This window comes from Myotis nattereri (genome assembly GCF_964212035.1).
Source record: "Myotis nattereri genome assembly, chromosome: 5".
NCBI classification, from domain to species: Eukaryota; Metazoa; Chordata; class Mammalia; order Chiroptera; family Vespertilionidae; genus Myotis; species Myotis nattereri.
The window spans coordinates 78,980,044-79,000,323 of NC_138080.1; the positions used below are offsets into that span (position 1 = coordinate 78,980,044).

A 20,280-nucleotide genomic window follows, 5' to 3' on the forward strand; every position below is an offset into this window, starting at 1 on the left:
CCTCATGGACCACCAGTGGTCCGCGGGCCACCGTTTGGCAACCAGGGGTTTAGATTGAGGGCCAGGCCTGGAGGTGCCGGGTGCGCTGAGAGGGGCAGGCCAGATAGGACCACCAGCAGGTCCTCCTTGCTCCCTGTCCAGAAGCTGGGACAGGGGGGCCTGCATTGGCTCGCCCGTCCGCCCACACTTCCCAGAGATCCCGTGTGGACACGCTGCGCGTTCACATCCAAGCTAACAGAGCACACACACGCAGATGTTGCAGACAAAATTTACTGAGACAGACAGAAATGCACCTACTCGGGACTACAGTTAAGCAGTTACTATTAACCAAAGAGTCATGTTCACATTCCAGATAAGTCTACGTCGAAAAGCATTCAGAATTTACTAGTTTTCTACATCACTATTTCACCTACAAGAGGGACAGCAAACTGACACTCGGAATTTGGTGGCTTTCGTTACAATGCTACACACTGAACAGGGACACACATCAGCGACTTTGAGAAAAAGGTATAAAAAGACCAAAACCACTCACTGTAGAAAGGGCTCTGGGATGTTACTGTACAGCGTGGCCAACGTGAAAACAAAAGAATGGAATCCTGGGAGAGGCAGAGGGCAGACCTGGGCAAGGCATGGTCATTCCCTGCTGGGCTGGGGAATGGGCCTAAAGAGGGGAAACTGATCCAAAACCTCACGTTCTGTATGAAGGGGTTTCCATGCCTAGAGTATCTGTGGAAACAAAAAGACATTGATGTGGCAGACACCTAAGCGTGACGGGAGAACATTCTGGGATTTAAGTTGGATGCTAAGGAAATGGTATTAAATAAGAGAAGTATTTATGGAATAAGAATAAAACTATTAACAAAGAAGTTTCCAAAAATGAGTGAGGATTCAATGCCTGTCTCAAACAAGAGACTAGATGATCACAGAAGTATTTTTATAATAATTTTTATGGATACCTTGTCACTAGCTAAAGGACTTCTGCCAAAGAAAGGACGTAACAATTCTCCTTCTAAAGCTAAAGTAACTAAAAAATATAATCTTCAGTGCTTTTCACAAGTAAAAATCATTAAATATTTTAAAGAATGTAACGCTGCCATGCCAATGTGAGGCATGAGAAGTGGTGCTAATGGGGCTCTGCTGTCCTGGGGCTCTCCTGGTAGGAGGGCTTCTTATTTCATATTTTAATGAATCAAATATCTTCTTGGAATGCCTCTGAAAATGAGCATCTCAGCACCTTCCTGGGAACTGACTCCTGAGCACTCTTCTCCATCATTAAGTTAATGTCAAGGAGCTTTAAGTGTCATCTTTAATTTGACACTTGTCACAAGATAATTAGTTCCTCTAAGGGAAATCAATTTGTTGATTTTAATTTTTTCTCTCGTGCACTGTCCCAAGCTCGGAGGAGACAGTAACAATGGTTTTCTTTGAGGGTCTAAACTGAGATTTCTTTAAAATGTCTTCTTTTATATACTCTCTTGTAATTTAGCTGCAATTAAACACCCATTTTCTATATTATGATCTCAAAGTTTTGTGCAAGTTAGGAAAATAATATTGACAGGGAGGTGAGATCTGGATACTGAGCTTGTGTGTAGCCTCCCTACATCTAGGACCTAGGGTCCTGGCTATCATTGCATCTGTCGGGCCTAAGGGATTCGCTACGTCAGGCTTGTTCGCTTCCCATCTCAGACTAATGCCACTTGGTCCAGGTTGGAAAAGGCTAGCTGAGGTGTGTGGGAAAGGACAAAGAAATGGGCATTTTGGGATGGACAGCTGGTCAGCTGCCACTGCGATCATGGTTTGGCTGAATACATTTTTTTGCCTGAGTTTATGTCTTTTTGTGGACTAGCTGGAGCTTCTGGGGAAGGGAAGAAAAACAGATGTGGCGTAGAGAGCCTTGCTGGGTGGTTGGTGGGGCAGCCAGGGGATAGGCGCTGAAGGGCCTGCACGGAACTACATGGGCCACGTTGAAGACTGCTCTTTGGTACTCATCCTGGAGTCTGGGCCAGCCCGGCGGGGGCGGGGGCGGGGGTGGGGTTGCGGGGGAGACCACGGCAATGACGACCCCACCAAATTTTATTTAGGGGAAGCACATATGGCGAAGGGCTTTCTTCTTTAGGACCTTGACACTGATGTGGGTGAGGGTGTGGAGACAGGACTTGCTCGAAAAGTCCAACCCTCACTTCCATGTGCTACTCTGAAGCTCTTTCTCGGCCTCGGGGGGATCCTGTACTGCTGTGTCTCTCATCATGATTTGTGGATGGAATTGGGGGCAAAAGCTAAACCTGGAGTTCAGAATCCCACATTTTCTTCTAAGAATTACGTGTACTGTCTGTCGGCGAGCAGGGGCATGTGGACATGTCTTAGAAAAGCCCTTGGTAGGCAGGGGAGGCGGGGCCCTGGGCAGACAGGACGCTGCGCCCGGGGCTTCGGGTGGAATGAGAGAGATGGCTTGTGAAGCTGCCCACATGGAGCCGCATGGCTCGTGCGGGACAAGTGATTTCGGCAGAGGCCCATCCAAGTCCAAGAGGCTCCGGAAGGAACCTCCTCCACCTGCAGCTGCCAGTGCCAAGTGTCAGTGCAAACACGGACTTGGAGACACTTTATTCCGGAATTGTGGTCCAGGTTGGACAGGCTGACAAATTGGTCATTGTTTTCAAATGAATTTTTAATAGACAGCCAAACAGTTTTCTGAGTGGGTGTGAGCCTGGCTTACGGTCTCTCTGTCCATGTGTACGTATTTACACACACACAGAGAGAAGCGTCCAGACACCATTTTTAATAAAGAAAACCAGTTGCCCAAAAGGATTCTTGACTGAATTAAGGCCGTTGTTTGTAGGAAGCCAGATACAGTGATGGGAGTAATTAATTTTTAGCAACAAACAGCAGGGGCGGCGGGCGCAGGGGAATAAAGGACAGTGTGGTGTGTTTTCCACGACATCTACGAGACATAAGAAAAGCACTTAGACACCGTAAGGCGGGAACCATGCTGTACAACCACTGGTGTGGGGAGTCAGAAAGGGTCTTGATGTTGAGAGGGCAGGGCTCCCTGCACCGTCGGAATCCCACGTCAATCACATGCTCGTTGGACAAGTCTCACGGGAGGGAAGGAGGCTCTCAGTCAGCAGCCAGTCCCGTCTAAACACAAAACAACACCTTCCTTCCCACACAGCCGTGTGCGCAATCAGAAAGCTCTGGGAACAGGAGTCGTCCGGATCGGAGGTCGGCTGGAGAGCAGCAGGGAGGAGAGACCTTGGTGCCGCGGAGTCTTAGATACAAATGCAGGGACAGGAAGTGACTTGCAGTCTGTGCCGGCCGTGTCCTCATCCCCGTGGGCACTACCATATGTAGCCGACCTCGTCCTCCTTGTCGTCGTCCTCGTCCTCGTCGTCCTCTGTCGCCCGGGTGTGCGCCCGCAGCCTCCCCAGCTTGTCCTTCGGCCCCAGCGCCCGCGCGTCCTCCAGGTCGTCCAGCAGGACCACGGAGCCACCACTGCCGAAGTCTCCTGAGGTCTCCTGCTCCTCTTCTGCTCATGTGGAAGGAGGAGAGGCTGAGGTGAGTGTCTGCTGAACTCATGGCCATGCCAGGGGCACCCTGCACCTGCCTTCACTGTAGGGCTGACCCAGGTACCTCCCTTTCCAACGTGGAGCATCCCTGCCCAGCTGGGGCTGATCCACACAGCTCAGACCCCAGCTTTGTTCTGTGGGAGCCCGGAATTCCCGAGATGCTGCTACCTTCTCGGGAGGTTCATGATCCTGACTGAGAAGTGAAGGCAACCTACGTGTTCTTGGCCGGCAACGGGTCCTGACTGTCAAAAACTGTTCTCCAGCCCAGTGGCCACAGTGAGTACCGGCCACTCAAACAACACACTGTGCACAGTCTCATGCAATTTCAGGGTTGTTCTGTCTCCCTGAGTCCAGGTCCCGGCTATACTCATGTCTATTGGACCTAAGGGGTTCGCTACGTCAAGCTTGTCCACGTCCCACCCGAGACTAACTTCACGGGAAGTGCCGCTCACTGTAGACCAGCCGCCTGTTGAAATGTTTCTACTCAGATCCTAACACAGCAAGGACCGATGGGTACCAGAGATCACTGTGGGCTGATACTCACCGCAGCTCACAGCGCCCTGCTTCCTGGAGCCAGCCAGCTCGTTCCCGTACTTGTCTACACACCAGCACTGGCCCGTGCTGCCGTGGCATTGCGTGGCTTTGTAGTAGCCCTCCTCGTTACAGTGGGGTATGAATGCTCCTGGGGGATCAGAGGGGGAGAGACACTCAGGGGTACTGCCGGCTGAGACTCAGGAGAGGGCTCGCGTGGCAGGCGCGGGAGGTACTTACTCCAGGGCTAGCACGAGAGACGGGTGGTTGGTTATTACTTAGTCAGGATTCAGGGCCCTAGGACTTGCTCCAGGTTTATTTTGGGCTCTTGATTCTGTTCTGTTCCATTGGTCTACGTGTGTATTTTTATGCCACCGGGTTTGATTACTACAGCTTACAATGTAACTTGAAATCAGAAGTGTGATGCTTGCTGCTTTGCTCTTTTTTCCAGGATTGCTTTGGCTGTTGGGGGTTTTTTGTGGTTCCATACAAATGTTAGGATTGTTTTGGTTTTTTCAGCTGTAAAAAATGCCAATGGAATCTTGATGGGGACTGCACTAAATCTATAGGTAGATGGTATTGGGTAGTATTATTAGTTCTTCTAATTAATCATTAAAAAGAGCACAAGATACCTTTTGATTTTACCATGCCTTGGTTTTCTTTCATTAATATCTCATGGATTTCAGAATAGAGCTCTTTCATCTCCTTGGTTAAATTTATTCTTAAGTATTTTATTGTTATTTATGTTACTGTAAATGGGATAACTTTACTACTGTTTCAGATAATTTGTTGTTAGTGTGGGATAGAGGCATTTAATTTTGTTTCTGCTATTTCTGTATCAAACTAATGAATTCATAAAATTAGGGTATTTTTCTCTTTTTCCATACTCTAGACATTTTATATAAAATGAGAATTACCTCTTTCATAACAATATTTTGGGCCTGGTGCATATTGGGGTAATGAGTAGCATTCTGATTTAAATTAATTTCATGGTTTTCTTAATCCAGTTGGGTCTCCTGGTTCTTTTTGTCTCAGATATGGCCATCATAATGTCTATTTCAAGTAGGTTTTCATCATTGTTATGAATTGGTTGATAGCAGTGGCTCTCGAAGTGTTCACATAGGACTGGCTGCTGCAACATCACCTGGAAATGTCTCAGAAAAGAGATTCTTAGGCCCAACCCCAGATCCACTGTGTTTACAGTATTCTCCTATAGCTGAGGTTACACCCCACTTCTAAATTCACAGTAGCATTTGGGCCTTTCACATTGGCAACATTGGTCTATGTCATTGTTTTCTGCTTTAGTTGTAATCATTTCAGCTTGTGGTGGTGTTCCTAAAGCTTCCTGATTTGTAAGTTTTGTTAGTTGTGTTTTTTATAAATACATTTGAAGGTATGAATATTCCTCTTAAGTTTCACTGTGGTTACCTCCCTCCAATTTTGGTACACAGTGCCTTCCTTTTCAGTCAGTTCTAAATGTTTTGTAGTTTATACTGTATTTCACATTTGAGTAATTACTTACTTTTAAAACCCAGATATATGGGGCTTTAACAGTCTCATTTTTGACTTCTACTTTTATTGGGTTGTGGCAAGTGAATTTGGTCTGTGATGGTTTCTGAGATTGGTTGAGTTTTCCTTTTTGGCATGATCTGTGGCAAATATTTCATGTGTGTTTGAAAAGACTAATTTATATGCTGATGTAAAGGAATACATGTATATGGATGCTAATTAATCATGCTATTCAATTCTTCTCTCTGCCTACCTGAACTGTAAGTTTTAAGGAGAGAGCTATATTTAAAGTTTCTATTTATAAATATGACAATTCCTCCTTGCAATTTTGTTTTAGTCATGGGTATACCAATTGATGATGTCACATATTAAAAGGCACATCTCAGCAAGATGATACTGTCTTTACTTTTAGAATTCCAAACAAAGTGGTTGTTTCTGTCAGATTTTAACAGTGCTATAACAATGAGTCTTTACTACCTTAATTTCAAGTTTTATATGTAGCTCTCTTTTCAAAAATGCAAATCAATAGTCTCTGAGTTAGATCCATTCATATTTATTATTATTACAGATAGGCTTGCTCTTATTTCTACCACTCTATTTTGTGTTTTCTATTTTTTATTTCCCCCTTTTGTGCTTTGTGTTGAAATTATTACATTTTGTGTATTCCATGATTTTCTTCTATAGGTTATTCTTGTTAGCCTTAAATTTCCCAGAGAAGCATATTTTTACTTGTAAGATCTAAAGTTAATCTATGTTTTGTTTTCTTCCTGAACAAATCAGAAATTTAACATTTTTACCACTTTTTCTCACAGCCACCAACACTCTGAAATCTTAAGTTCAGCTTGCTATCAAAACATTTTATAGCATATTTATGTAGGTTTAGCTGCATGTCTTTTCTCACAGTTAATTTCTCTGGGATTATTTCTCTTCTGCAGAGCTGATCAGCCGAGTGAGATTCAGTATGCCTGGGGTTGGGCACATCGCTGACATCACGCTTGAGCATGCTTGTGGGGTAAGCTGGCATTCCAGGTTCCAAGTGGTTTCCTCTCAGCACTTGGAGATGTGATTTCTTCAGTCAGCGTTGCTAAGCTGATTCTTATTTAACTGCAGATAATCTTTATGGTGGTTTAGTTTTGGTTTCTCTTAGGGTGCCTGTCTGATGACTGTGCTCGTCTCCTATGGGGAGTAGACTGGCTGCGTCAACCCTGTGAAGACAGGCTTCCGCTCGCTATTGTGGTTTCCTACGCCCTAGTTTTATTTCTGATTTTTTTAGACTATACCTTTTTAAATGTACCTTGTACTTGATGACATAGACCCCAGAAAGAAGTGTGGCAAGAGAGGGAGAGATTCTTACTACTTGAACCTGGGTTTGAGCTCAGATCCAGCTGACTGGAGGGACTACTGTAAACACTCAGTGCAGCTGGCTCCTCAGCATCAGGGATGGGCAAGGGCCCCCAGAAAACCATCCCTATGTGATAGGCAAGCCTGCTGATGCTGCAGTCAGAGAGGCGGTGCCCACACTCCAACTGAGGGACTCTCTCAGCACCCCAAGTCTTCAGGGAGCAGGGGGAAGAAAAAACAGATGCTTTCAGTTACCAAAATGCAGAGAGATTCATACACAGTTGCTCAAATAGGACGTGCAAAGGAGGACAGACAGAGAGCTGGAGAAACATGGTTGCTCTTCGAGCTGCAGTTGGAAAACAGGTGCCAAATAAACCAACAAAACAACACTGGGCTGAGCCCCAGGGGGGTGGGTGGGGGGGGGCAGGAAGCAGGTGCTGCTCTACACCTACAGTGTGACAGGATGACCCCTCTTTTAAGTAATTATAATGGATTATAGTGGATTAGAATGTGTTTTTGCTTGTTTTGTCTATTTTTTAAAATTGAAATGCCCCTGAATACAATGTATTATATTAGAAGATTCCATCATGTGAAAAATAAATTGTAAGCAGATAAGTGGTATTTCTATGAGTCAGCCAGAGAAATCTCCATGTGTGGGGAGATCTGATAGAAAGTAAGCTTTGAAACTAGCTGGACTCTTGTCCAGAGAGAAGTAGGCATTTCAAGTATGTGACCTAGGAGAGTGGAAGATGCAACATGTTATCTCAGATCACGTCTTATGTCTGATGCATTATGAATTAATGAAGCAGTAAGGAGATATCCACACCCAATGGAAACACCTACTTTAAAAACAGCGTTATTCTAGCCCTATAACTACCTGTGGGTGTTGGGCACATCACTCAGCCCCAAGTGACCTGCCACATGGAGGAATCAGGCCAGTAAGCACAGGTCCCACGGGAAGGCCTGTGGGGGGAAGGGGTTTCTCCACTTGGCCTTCGGGTCAGAAAGAGGCCCTCCTGTGCGTACATGGGAGAAGAACCTAGGACCAGACAGATCAAATTCCCAACTCTGGAGAGTCAGGTGTGCAGAGTTTGAGGCAAGCAGTGTAATAAGTAATTTTCAAAAGTGGGAGGGAGGAGTGTGTACTCTGAGGTGTCAGGAGGAGAAACCGCCAGAGTTCACAGAGAGCCTCATCAACAATCTGTGAAAAACCTGCCCATTTCCATCAGGTAAATAAACCTCTGAAATGGTAAGCTGCTTAGGGAACACGCTGCCCCTGAATGCTTAAGAATAAACCTGAGTTATTGCTGCAGCTGGTCAGTTGCTTTTTAAAAAAAGGAAAGCAATGCTTACTCCTGTTTTCCAACAAACAAGGAGGTGTACCCACCCTTTCAGGGCTGGCGTGGAGCTAGAGGGAGTGCGTGCTGCCGCAGGCCTGCCTCGGCCAGACCTGCACATCTGGGAAATCACACAACCCACCTGCTTCCACCTTATCATTCGGACAAAGGAAAGAGAAGCAATGTGTGGTGTCCAGACCAGACATCTTACACTTCTTTTCCAGGGATCACGTGAGCGTGGGAAAGAAATATGCTCATGTACATGCACGTCCTTGAGTCCTATCTGATAGTCCTAGGAGGGGGGATGGCTCATCTCCTCCTTGAATGGGTAGCTTGATCTGGGGAATACAGGAAGTTCTATCGTTTTAGAGCTGGAAGGAACACTAGAGAGCTCCCTTCAAGGGCTGTGCTTGAAAGAAGAAAAAGCAGAGATTCCCTGGAGCCCAAGGCGAGGGGAGAGACTCCAGCCCTGGCAGGCTTGCCCACCAGCCTGGCCTCTCCTTTCGCTAGTTCTCAGCCAACTCACCGGCCCTCATGCTGGGCCCAGCTGATGGTGGCTGAGTATCAGCTGCCTGGGAGAGACCTGTACGGGGTAAAGTGAGGCATTTACTTCATGAAACGCGGGTTCCTAACTGAATAACCATTGCTGTGCTCAGTATCACTGCAAGAGACACGTTGTTCTAATTGGTTGTTGAAATGAGTGGCAAGAAACTGTACTCACCCAGCAGGCTTTTCCCCTTGCTCAGCTTCTGAATCCTGCTCACTTCATTCTGGCAAGGGAGACCTGCAACGGAGCGTATGTAAGTCAGGGACCATCCCTAGTGACTGGCCTTCCTCCTGACAGGAAACACAGACAGCGGCACACCTGGGAGTGGGTTACTGCACCTGCTGTTACTACGCAGCAAAACAAATCCAGGCCAGAGTGTTACTAATTAAAAATGCAAAACTCATACCACGAGGTACTTAAAATAGTACTTGGGGGCTCCTTGACCAGAAATTTTCTTCCCACCATCATCTCAAGCAAATACCAGGGGTCTAAGAGGTCATTTGCTAACAGACTTTCCATAGGGAAGTCAATAATGAGCTGAGGACTGACGCTTCCTAGTGGGCATGTGTTCAGAATCCACAGACCAGCTAACCAGAGGGAAGGGCAGACACTGCACCAATGCCGGGTCGTGCTGTGGAGAGGAAGCGGGGGAAGCTGGACCTCATGGCTTACTACCCAGGAGAGTACAACAGGCCTCGCAGGACAGTTAGGAGGATGCACAAGCCATCCAGAGACAGTGAGCGTAACTTTCAGCTGAGTGCTTTGGACACGTGTATCAGTCTCTGAACCTCGATTATAAAATACTAGAGGCCCAGTACACAAAATTCATGTGTGTGTGTTGGGGGGAGTGGGGGGGGAGTCCCTCAGCCTGGCCTGCATCCTCTCTAATCTGGGACCCCTCAGGGGATGTCTGACTGCTGGTTTAGGCCCAAGTTGGATCAGTCCTAAACTGGCAATCGGACATCCCTCTCCCAATCCAGGACCACTGGCTCCTAACGGCTCACCTGCCTGCCTGCCTGATCGCCCCTAACTGCTCTGCCTGCCTGGTTGCCCCTAACTTCTCTCCCCTGCCGGCCTGATCCTCCTAACCACCTCTGCCTCGGCCCCTGCCAGAGGGACTTCCGGTCTAGTTAGCATATTACCCTTTTATTAGTATGGATAGGCTGTTATGAGCAAGCACAGAACCGTCAGTTCTCCATGAGGGAGCCACACAGCTAAGCAGGGCATATAGAAGGGTGTCACACTCTTTTACTCCCCAGAGAACTTTCTTCCATTCGAGCCCAAAGCAAGGTGACCTCCCTAGTTCTTAAGACTTCCCAGAACTCACCTGTGCCGGTCCTCATGGTCCTCTGGGCACAGACAGAGGAGCTCTACTCCCCAGGGGCCTGGACTACCTCTAGTGCAGGTATGGGGCCTGGACAGCACCTGGTCCCATCTATCCCCCTGCAGGTCCCACAGCACCACCAGGCCTCTGGTTGTTCCCTGAGAGAAACTGGCTTTAAAATACATTGTGTTTACTTCTGGGTTTAAGAGACCAACAGAAAACAACCAAGAAAAGGGAAAACAAATTCCATCTGTGATGATTAAAATTGGTGTTTACTGTGATAAATAAGGAACATTTACTGAATTCTTAGAATGTACCAGACAGTGTCCTAGAACTTTGCATCTTCATTAGTTTAATCTTTACAACAACCATGTAAGGCGCTCAGCAAATGGACTGCTCCTCTCTGTGACGAGCAGGACGGAGCAGCAGCCGTGGGCCCTGGAAGACTGCCCTGGAGAGAAGCAGGAAGATCCACCATCTCAGACAGTGTCCTTGAAACAGGATTCACACGGTAAGGCTTCTCCCTCAAATTGTGCGGCAGTGATCTTAAAAATTCTACTTACTGAAAGGTAAGGAAAAATAAATCGGACTGAGACCTGCTAAACATCGCTGCAGGAAACAGAGGAAAGGACAAAACTACAGGTGAAGAGTCGCCACAGAACAGGTTTGCTGCTGAGCCGGTGAAAGTCAAAACCCAGCTCTCCCTCTGTGGTCAGGGGTTCTCACGGAAAGGAGGCTGGAAGGCTAGGGTTTAATGCACAGATGCAAAGGGTCAAGGATGAAAGTGACAGAGAAAGAGGACAACGAGCAATGAGAGAAACAAAGGCTGTGTCTGAAGCTCCAGGGTTGATGCGCAGCGTCCACCTGCAACCAGGCCTCCCGGGAAGAGGGTGATCAGCGGAACACAGCATCGCTCAGGCGAGTGCTGTGGACGGAGAGAAACCGAGACATGTCCTAGGAAACCGGGCCCTTCAAGGAAAAGAATCCTTTGGCTTCCGGGCAAAATGGTTCTACCACCCGTAAAAGGGAAAACAACTGGTATGGGTCCCCATTATTCTGCACTTATACCCAGCGCTAGGAGAATGTTTTAGCAAGGTATCAAGAAAAGAAACTGTAACTCCAGGAAGCTGATGCTTAGCGTCTTTGTTTTTGTATAAAAAACAAACAAACATATTTTCACATGGACTAATTCAAAGAATACATTCCCCATGAGAATTGTTTTGGGGAAAAAGTCTAAAACTCAAACTCAGTAATAAAACTAAAGAGAATAATATCAAGACCAGTGAACAAATAATCCTACCACATGAAAAGCTTAAAAGTGGCTCTAACAATTGTCTTGGGCCAAAGAGGCACTGTGATCCTTCATTGTAGAACTATCTATAAATTAGCCATAATGGAAACACCAGACATCGATACGGAAGGTCTACAGATCAGGAAAATCTTTGGGAAAAAAAATTTAGCCTCAAGTACATAATAATGAAATGTGGAAGGAAAATGAAAACCCCAGAACTGGTTCTGGGTCAGGGACAGAGATGGTGGGGACCTAACAAAAAAGAAAGTAACTTCCTTAAGAAAAAGGGAGAACCACACAAAAAAGAACTCCTACAAACCACCTTGTCAGCTCACCCTGCGCAGGTGTGGGTCCTGCTGCGGCCCCGCCCTGACACTGCAGGTCCAGGGGAAGCGTTAGCAGGGAGGCTGCGCTCACCAGGCTGAACCTGAACCCTGGCTACAGCCGCATGACTTGGTAGGAACTCAGGCCCAAATCTGTCACTAAGCTTCACGCTGAACCGCTGCAAGCATTGCTATTGAAGTAAAAAACATGGCTATTATTTAACATCAATTTGGAAGTACAGCAGATGTGATTAGAAAAGAGAAAGAAATGAGGTATGGAAACTGAGAAGGAAGACAGAAAATCAGCACTATTTGCAGATGGTTTGACTGCACAGCTGAAACATCCAAGGAAACCAACCAGAAAAACCACTTACACAAAATGAGAATTTAGTAAGGTGGCTGAGAACAAATTAATATTGAAACAACCACCGGCGAGGCATATAATGAGAAATAAGAAACACAAGGAAGTAGAACGTTTGTGAGAACAGAACTGGCGACCGCCCTGGCCCATAGATGCTGTTCTTGGGCAGAATGATTCAGTTCTAGAGCTCCGGGTTCTCCCTACATTAACATATAATGCGCCTGATTCTGAAAAGAAACCAGCAAGAACTTTCGTATTGAATAAGCTGATGCTAAAGCTCCACACATATGCGCATATCCGGAAAAATTCTGAAAAAGGGTCAATGGCAGCGGAGGTTGGCCCCACTGGATGTTAAAACGCGCTGTAAAACCAATGTAATTTAGAGTTGAGAACTCACTAATGTATAGTTCCGTTAATAGGACAGAACAGATAGATACACACGTAGGAGTTTTCTATGCTCGAGGAAGCCTTTCAAATCGGAAGAGAAGGATGGGTTCGCCAATCAATGTCGGTGGACCCACCGGACACCCGTTTTCTGATGGGTGGGAGTGGTGATGGGGGCTGGGACCCCACTTGGCTGTCCACCAAAAAGTCTAAAGGGATCCAGATTTCAACAAACATGCGCACGGAGAATCCCAACCGTAGTGAAGAAAACACACAAGAGAACGGCCTTCCTATCCTAAAGTGGGAACTGACGGCTCCCTAAGTTTAATGATGTAAGCGTTACGGCTGCTAAGAGGCCATAAATGAAAGGCGGAGGAATCGATCTTAAACTGTAACATTTCTCCCTAGCTAAAACACAGCCGAAGTTGGGAAAAACCGTTTGCAATACGTATGACTACGACAGTCCTAATATCCTCAGGAATAATTCCTACGAAAAACAAACACCCACCCACAAGAACCCAATAGAAAAATACTGGGCATTTCAAGGAAACGGAAGAGTGTCTCAAACAATCATAAAGAGGTTCAACCTAAGTCATAGCAAGGGAGATGAAATGGAGTCTAGGATGAGCACATGGTTTGGCAAGAACCTGGGCCAAGAGGTATTCTTGGAGAGTTTTTCATGAGAGTAAAAATTGCCCTCTTTGGAGAGCAAATTGGAAACTGCTCAAACTTAAAAATGTGCATGTCCTTTTGACCAGTAATTCTGTTTTTTAGGAATGTATCATATAATTCTATAAACATACGTATGTACTTCTCACTGAGTGCTCTTCTGTGATGCCTACCTATAGTTTCTGCTGTATGTGTACTGTTTGTGCATGCACACAAAATACACAATTAAAAAAAAATTTCCATTGATTTCCCACCACTCACGGAGCCCGCAGCCCCAGCATGTGCTGTGACCGAGAATCAAAGCGGCACTCCCTCTGTGCTCCGGACAACACCCAACCAACCGAGCCACACTGGCCCAGGCAACACATATACAATTTAAATGCCTTAATGATCATGCCCTTCCTTTCCCAGGGTTGGTTCAGACAGCCATGCATATAGTATGTTATCCTGTTATCCTGGAGACCTGACCTAAGCTGGGCCAGACTTCTCTGGGCTTGGGATTGGAAGCGAGTTTCTGCTAGTCCTGTGAGCTGTGGACCACCAGGCCTGGGCAGCACCCCGCGCTGCCCACCCCGCCCGCCCACCCCAGAAGCTGAGACAGACAGAAATAAAGCCAGACCTGAGACCACTCAGGGAGTCTCACAGCTCCTGCTGGATCCCTGAGCTGCCCTCTGGTCCCTCATCTGCACAAGTGCAGGCTCGCTCTCCTGACGTGTTACATGAGATACCCCTGTGTTCTGTCCACGTATTCCTCAAAGTTTGCCTTCTTTATTTCTTCAGTTAGCCAGAGTTTATTTATAACCACAATATCCTTGTCTAAGATACTCAGTATAAATCTTTCTAAGGAGAACATAGGAATTCATGTGACAGTGGGAATTTCCCACAGTTATCTTGGGAATTATGTCGCAAAGGTTTCCACACCCATTTTACAGATGAAAAGGCTGAGGCACAATATAATTAAGAGGAAAATTCGAAATAACAGACTCCTTGATTATGCTCTAGGGTTTTCTAGAATACCATGATAAAAATAGAAAGAAAATGAGAAAAAAGAGCCTTTAATGGGCTGGAGGCTTAATTCTCTAGCCAAGTCCTTCTTCCTGCTAATCTCTGCCTCCCCAGTGTAGTCCTGCTCGCATGGCTGCCCTGGGCTCGGCCAGCCTCCCTCCTGCCTTACCTCCAGGCTTCTGGAAGCAGTAGCACCACTCGTTGTTAGAGAGCTTGCCGTCCTTGAAGGAGTCACAAGAGTTGAAGAGAGGCTTGATACAGGGCTCGTACTTGTCCAGGTAGATGGCATTGATCTCTGAGTGGTCGAGCAGGAGGTCATAGTTCATGTCCAACTTGTTGAACATCCAGCCCAGGGAGTCCTTGCAGATGGGCAGGATGCTGGTGTCAAACCCTGCGGAAGGAAGGCACGACCTGGATGTCCTGCCCCGGGAGGAGCCCAGCGCCCATCCCGACCCCCTCCTTCCTGAGGCTGCGCCCCCAGGGAGGGTCTCAGTGACACTCTGCTGGAATATGGTGTGTGTGTGGGGGGGTTGGGGGGGGGCCTTAAGTGAAACAATTTAAAATGCACAAAACCAGAAGTTAGCATCTAAGGAAAATATGTCGAAGGGGCACAAATCTCCAGTGCTCACTTATCTGTCCTGTAGGTGTGGGTTTTCATTTACAAGACTTACTCAAACAGAGGTGTGCCCGAAAGAAGGGCACACACAGGGTGAGTAAGAGAACTAGTAACAGCGCTGCCAACGACGCTTTCAGATTTGGGGAAACCACTGTGAAAGGACGGCAGGAAGATGGCACAGTCGCGCACCGCTGACCTTCCGAAGCGGCCTCACGTGCACGGAACGGCACCAGCGGCCGCCTCGGTGCCTCTGCTCTCCCCTCGAGGGGCACATGAGATGGAACCCAAACTGACTCCGACTCTAGTTCCTTATTTCCCTGGCGGAGGAGGGTTCGTTTTCTTCAAGAAATACTCGTTGCCACAATGGAAACTGCATGCACCACATAAAAACCCTTTGCTCACCATTTGGGACACCGAGCCTGCCGTAGCCAAGCCCCAGAGAGGGCGTGCCCCAAACCTAACTTTCTTTCAGACCAAAAGCACTCGTGACTTCACGTTATACCACAAGCTGGATTTCTAGGACTGGCTTTATCTTCCCAGAAAACGGATGACAAAGGTCCACGTTTGTCTAGCTTAAGGAGCCCTGTACTGGTTCTATGAAATGATGCTGAATCCTCTCCACTGACAGATGGAAAAATAAAAGCTCAAGGTCATACAACTGTGGGGCTGGGGTTCGAGCCCAGGAGGCCCTGCCCTGAGTCCACAGCCTCAGTCCATCCTCTCCCGGGGCTGCCTCTGCCCGGCGGGATGCATGGCCCTTCTGTCCCGAGGACGTCCGGGGGCGAGGGCCCTGTTGGGGGATGGGCAGTGGAGGAACACACTGGCCTTAGCGAAGGGGCCTGCTGAGGTTGATAAGCCTCCCCACATCCTGGTCACTGGGCTTCTACGTACAGACCAGGAACCCTGCTTAGTCAGTAGGAGGTAAGAGCAGAATACGCCCACCTTTTTAAAGCACTGTTTATACCAAAGGGTCTCCACCTCCAGGAGCCAGTGAATGGGTACAGGACTCTCCCCCCCGCCCCCCCCCCCCCCCCCCACCGCACTCTGCTAGAACCAGTGCTTCCCGCATTGCTCCGAGCCTGAGCTGGGACAGGCGCATAGTAAGTGCTCAGTAAAACTATTTGTTGAGAGAAGTTTTTTAGCTACAGCAAAGTTTACCGCCAAAAACACAAAAACCTTTCCATTTTTATATGTATTCCTTCTGCTGTCTTAGGACACATCTGAGCACATCTTTTCAAGGACAGAGACTGGGGGGCACCGTGTGGCCTCTCATTTGGCTGATGGTTGCCTCTGGGGCCGCCAAGTCAGAAAGAGAGTTTACCCCAACGCTAAGTGGCTCCACACTTGCTGTCTACAATACTTTATGCATCAATCTCATAGGATGTTAAGATTTAGTACCTGGGAAAGAGGAGTTTACTGCTGACTGCCCACCAAAGAGAAGTGCCCAGAAGGGCCAAGCCCACTTCCCACCCAGTTGGAAGGTTCTGGAAAAGAAGTGCCTGCATCTGATATCTGGGGGGGGGGGGGGGGGGGGGGGCGGACAGAGCAGCCCTTCTAACTGGGCCCAAGCACGTGGGATGTCTGGGGTTCCCTGGCTTCGGTCTCTGCCTCTTCAGCCTCCATGCCACACCCCCCTCTGCTCCCCTCACTCCAGCTGCTCTGGGCCATCAAACCAGAGGCCCCTTCAGGACTCGATTAGCTTCCAGCCAGGGCGGCTCTTGCCCGGCTCCCGGTGTCTGCAGAGGCTCCCCGGGGCGGCGGTGGCAAGGAGCAGCTCTCCGCACAGCAAAGTGTTCTGGGAGGGACCCAGGGGAAAGCTGCTCCAGACCAGATTACCTGTCCACACTCCCAAGGAAGCCCCCAGCGGGAATAAAAACACACAAAACACACCTACTTCCCCTTCGCCAGACACCACCTCTCGGTGGACACGTAGATTCCAGGAAGGTCCAAATTAGTGGAAGAAGTGTCCCTCACACCAATGTTCCCTACCAGTATCTATGGCTCTGAGCAGCAAAGAATAACCAAGAATTAAGGGGACCATTCTCCTTTTGGCTGAAGACCTGATGCTGGTTAACTGGATCCCAACAGTTCCAAAGCTCCTTGTCCTGGACTAACTGCATTGTTGACTAACCCCCTCTGTGCTGCCGGCCACGTGTGGAGAAGGCATCATCGAGAGACTCTGACGAAGTACAAATGCGAGGACCGGTTCTGAGTGTTCCCTTCCGTCTATGAGGAGGCCCTGCAGTTTGGTAATGGGCTGAGGAGCCCTGTCTGGGAGTGTCTGTGGGAACGGCATGCAGTCTCGTGTCCACTGAGACAGATGATCAAAGGTGTTTGCTACAACGTTGTTTAAAAGAGCTGAACATCAGAACAACTTCAGGGCTCCAGAATAAAGGTCAACATCAATTATGTGACATCCATAAATTGGGATTCTCTGTAGCTTACAAGCAGAATCCTACTCAACAACATAGAAAGGTAGCCACAGTATGTTGCTAAATGATAAAAGGTCATACAACAGGCTGCAAAGTGTGATATATATACACACACATTGTTTTTTTCCTATATGACAAGGAAAATGTATATACCACAACATGCCTAACAGTTGTTAAAATAATGGGTTTATAGATTTTTTTTGCATTTTTATATATGTTTTATCTATTTCCCCAAATGTGTATACTAAATGTATGATAATTTTGCAACCACACTTAAGTTACTCTGTAAATGCAGATCCCCAACTATGGATCCAAAATACGTATGACCGTAGTATTGTCTAGATCCTAAGGCATTTTCCCCTCCACTATATTTTAATATTTCTGAAATTGGGATATATTTTAAGTCAGCGTGAATATTTACTGTAGAGTATCTTTGTTCACCCCAAAATGCTATTATTGCTAATTCAACAATGTCTGCTGAGGAAATGTGGTGTTTGAAATGAAATAAATTAGCCAGAGGATGTGGTCTTACTGCCTTGGGCCGCGTCGGAGCTGGTGGGCTTGATGACCCTGTTGGCGTCCTCATGAAGGGCTCCGAACCAGTCTTTCAGCCGGGAAGCGAGGTTCCTCAGCTCCTTGTCCGTGCAGGCTGGGGAAAAGCAAAGCGGGGTCAGTGTGGCGTGGGCTTTCCCCTCCTTAGCGCTGTGTCCTCACCATGGGGTGCCACCAACTAAGCCGGGCCCAAGAAAACTCCCCTCCAGCCACAACAGAACTCCTCACCCCACTCTGATAACCCCCCCAACGGTGCTGCGACCACACGCATATGCTGGAGCCTGGACTCCCAAGCCGTGGCGGGCTCGCGGTGTGCACCGCCTCAAAGCCCATCACAGGTGCCTCTGCTGACCCGTAACATCGGCTCTTGCAGGTTGCCAGGAAGATCACGTCCCACTAAGCTCAGGCCGAGAGCCGGATGCTCAGGACGAGCTTTGCTCTCAGGGAGAGGCAGCCTGGGCACCAGAAGGTGCAGGAACAGCAGGCTCTCAGTTTCGTGTTCGCCCAAGGTTTGGGTTTGTGGTTGTGGTGGTTTTGCTAGCCTTTGACAGACCGACTTCACTTTCCTCCATAGACACATGGCTGCCTTCTGCATGGAAAAGGCCCTTCTGTTGGAGCCCACCTGTAACTCTCCAGCTCATCTGGGAGGACAGAGTGACTGGGGCCAAGGAGTCCTCTTTCTGAGAACAAGAGGAGGATCTGGATGGATGGATGGATGGATGGATGGATGGTAGGGGTGCAGGTACTGAAGATCGCTTGGAGAGCTGAGATAAAGCTGGAGGGAAGAAATCCCGAAGGAGGGACCACGGTGCAGAGAAGGGAGCCGACGTTCCCTGGGTCCCTGATGTTACCCTAATTCTGGTTATGGAGAATCCTGGCAAAGGGTCCAGGCAGTGAGCTGCTACCAAGATGCAGAAAAATGTGTAAGGGAATTAGTGACCTTTAGCATCTGAAAGGATAGAGATAGAGACTTCAGGGACCAAAATCCCAATAAGTAAGAAGGGACGAAGAAGTGAACCCTACAACTATCATGTCCCCCAAATTCTCAAGTCCAGGAGACAGGCTGTGAAGAAGCCAAGCAGAGGCAATGTTACAACACAGGGCCCAGTTCCCAACGTCTCCAGGTGCTGACAGGACGCGATTTAAACCTGGAATCTACCGGTGCACAGAGGCCAGCGGACACCCAGGCTCCGCTGGAAGGCATGGGCCAGCGATCAATGCGCAGATGTCTGGCCAAGCTCCATCCCCCTTCGGCGGGTGCAGGCTCGCCCAGGGTTGAGGTATGAGCCCCCATTTGCCTCACAAAGAGCAGGATGAATCCCCACCAGAAGAAAAGAACATCATCCAGAGCCTCTCCTCATTCTTCCAGGCAAGTCGTCTTTCCCTCGCCCGGGCTTGGTGGAGAACAGAGGCAGACTTGCAGACCTGGGGCCGGAAAGGTCCCCCAACCTCCACTTGAGGGCAGGTGAGCAGACCCAGGCTGGGCTCTGCAGGCTCAGCCCTGCCTTCATGGGTGCCGCCTTCATTCCAGCCGGGATCCAGATCCAAACCCTGCAAAGCATGGAGTGGGAGTGGCCACTGTTCAGACCCAGCTTGTTCATGACCTCAAGACACTGCCTTATGGACACAGGGAGCAGACGGGCAGCTGTCAGAGTGGAGGGGCTTGGGGGACTGGAAGGAAGAAGGGAAGGAACTGAGCAAAAACAAACATGTAGATAAATAACACACAGACAAAGTGTGATAGCCCGAGGAAAAGGGGGTGAGATGGAGGTGGAGGAAGGCAAAGGGGGGAAGTGGGGACTGAAAGAGGCTTTGCTTGGGGCAGTGGGCGCACGATGCAGCGTGCAGATGATGTTTTGTTGAGTCATACACTTCAATGTCACCCCAATAAATTCAATTTTAAAAAATTACACACACACACACACACGGCCTTGCTTTCAACAACCAGGACATGACTGTGTCTTAAAACACCAGCCAGAAGTGCCCCGAGAGCTGACTGACAGGCCGCAGAGTAACATGTGGGGCCCACGCTGCCTGGACTGGCTGGGTGGCTCAAACAGGCAACTGAACCTCTCAGTGACTCAGTTTCCTCATCTGTAAACTCAGGACATCACAGGTGACATGTTAGATCAAGCATGTCAGTTGCTTAGCAAAGCACATGGTATGTAGTGATTACTCAGCACGTGCCAGCTGTGACTTTTATCAACGATTATTATTTTTGTTTTTAAATTGAGGGTTTATAGATAAGCGTAGAGCAAACAGCATTTGGAAAACCTAAACAAAACTGGCTTTGGTCACATAGGATTTAGGTGAAATCAGATACCTGCTAGCCAGTACAGTTGCCATTAGCCATAGTGGCTATTTACATTTAAGTTATTTGAAATTAAATACAAATAAAACGTCGTTCCTCTGTTGCCCCCACCCCATTGCAAGTGCTCCATAGGCGCGTTGCTCTGACTCCATGAGGGTGGCTCCAGAGAACGTCTGCCCGGGAG

The 20,280-nt window shown here is 48.1% G+C and overlaps 1 protein-coding gene across 1 annotated transcript in view; it reads right to left on the reverse strand.

The window, feature by feature from the left end:
• Window positions 1-254: 254 nt before the first annotated feature.
• SPOCK1 (SPARC (osteonectin), cwcv and kazal like domains proteoglycan 1) overlaps window positions 255-20,280 on the reverse strand; it is a 496,575-nt gene continuing 476,549 nt past the window's right edge. Inside the window, exons 7-11 of the mRNA XM_081090748.1 lie at window positions 17,766-17,882; window positions 14,355-14,576; window positions 9,003-9,065; window positions 4,108-4,245; window positions 255-3,523 (exon numbers count right to left, since the gene is read on the reverse strand). Coding sequence (XP_080946874.1) covers window positions 3,336-3,523; window positions 4,108-4,245; window positions 9,003-9,065; window positions 14,355-14,576; window positions 17,766-17,882 — 728 coding nt within the window. The 3' untranslated portion in view covers window positions 255-3,335. The remainder of the gene's footprint in view (window positions 3,524-4,107; window positions 4,246-9,002; window positions 9,066-14,354; window positions 14,577-17,765; window positions 17,883-20,280) is intronic.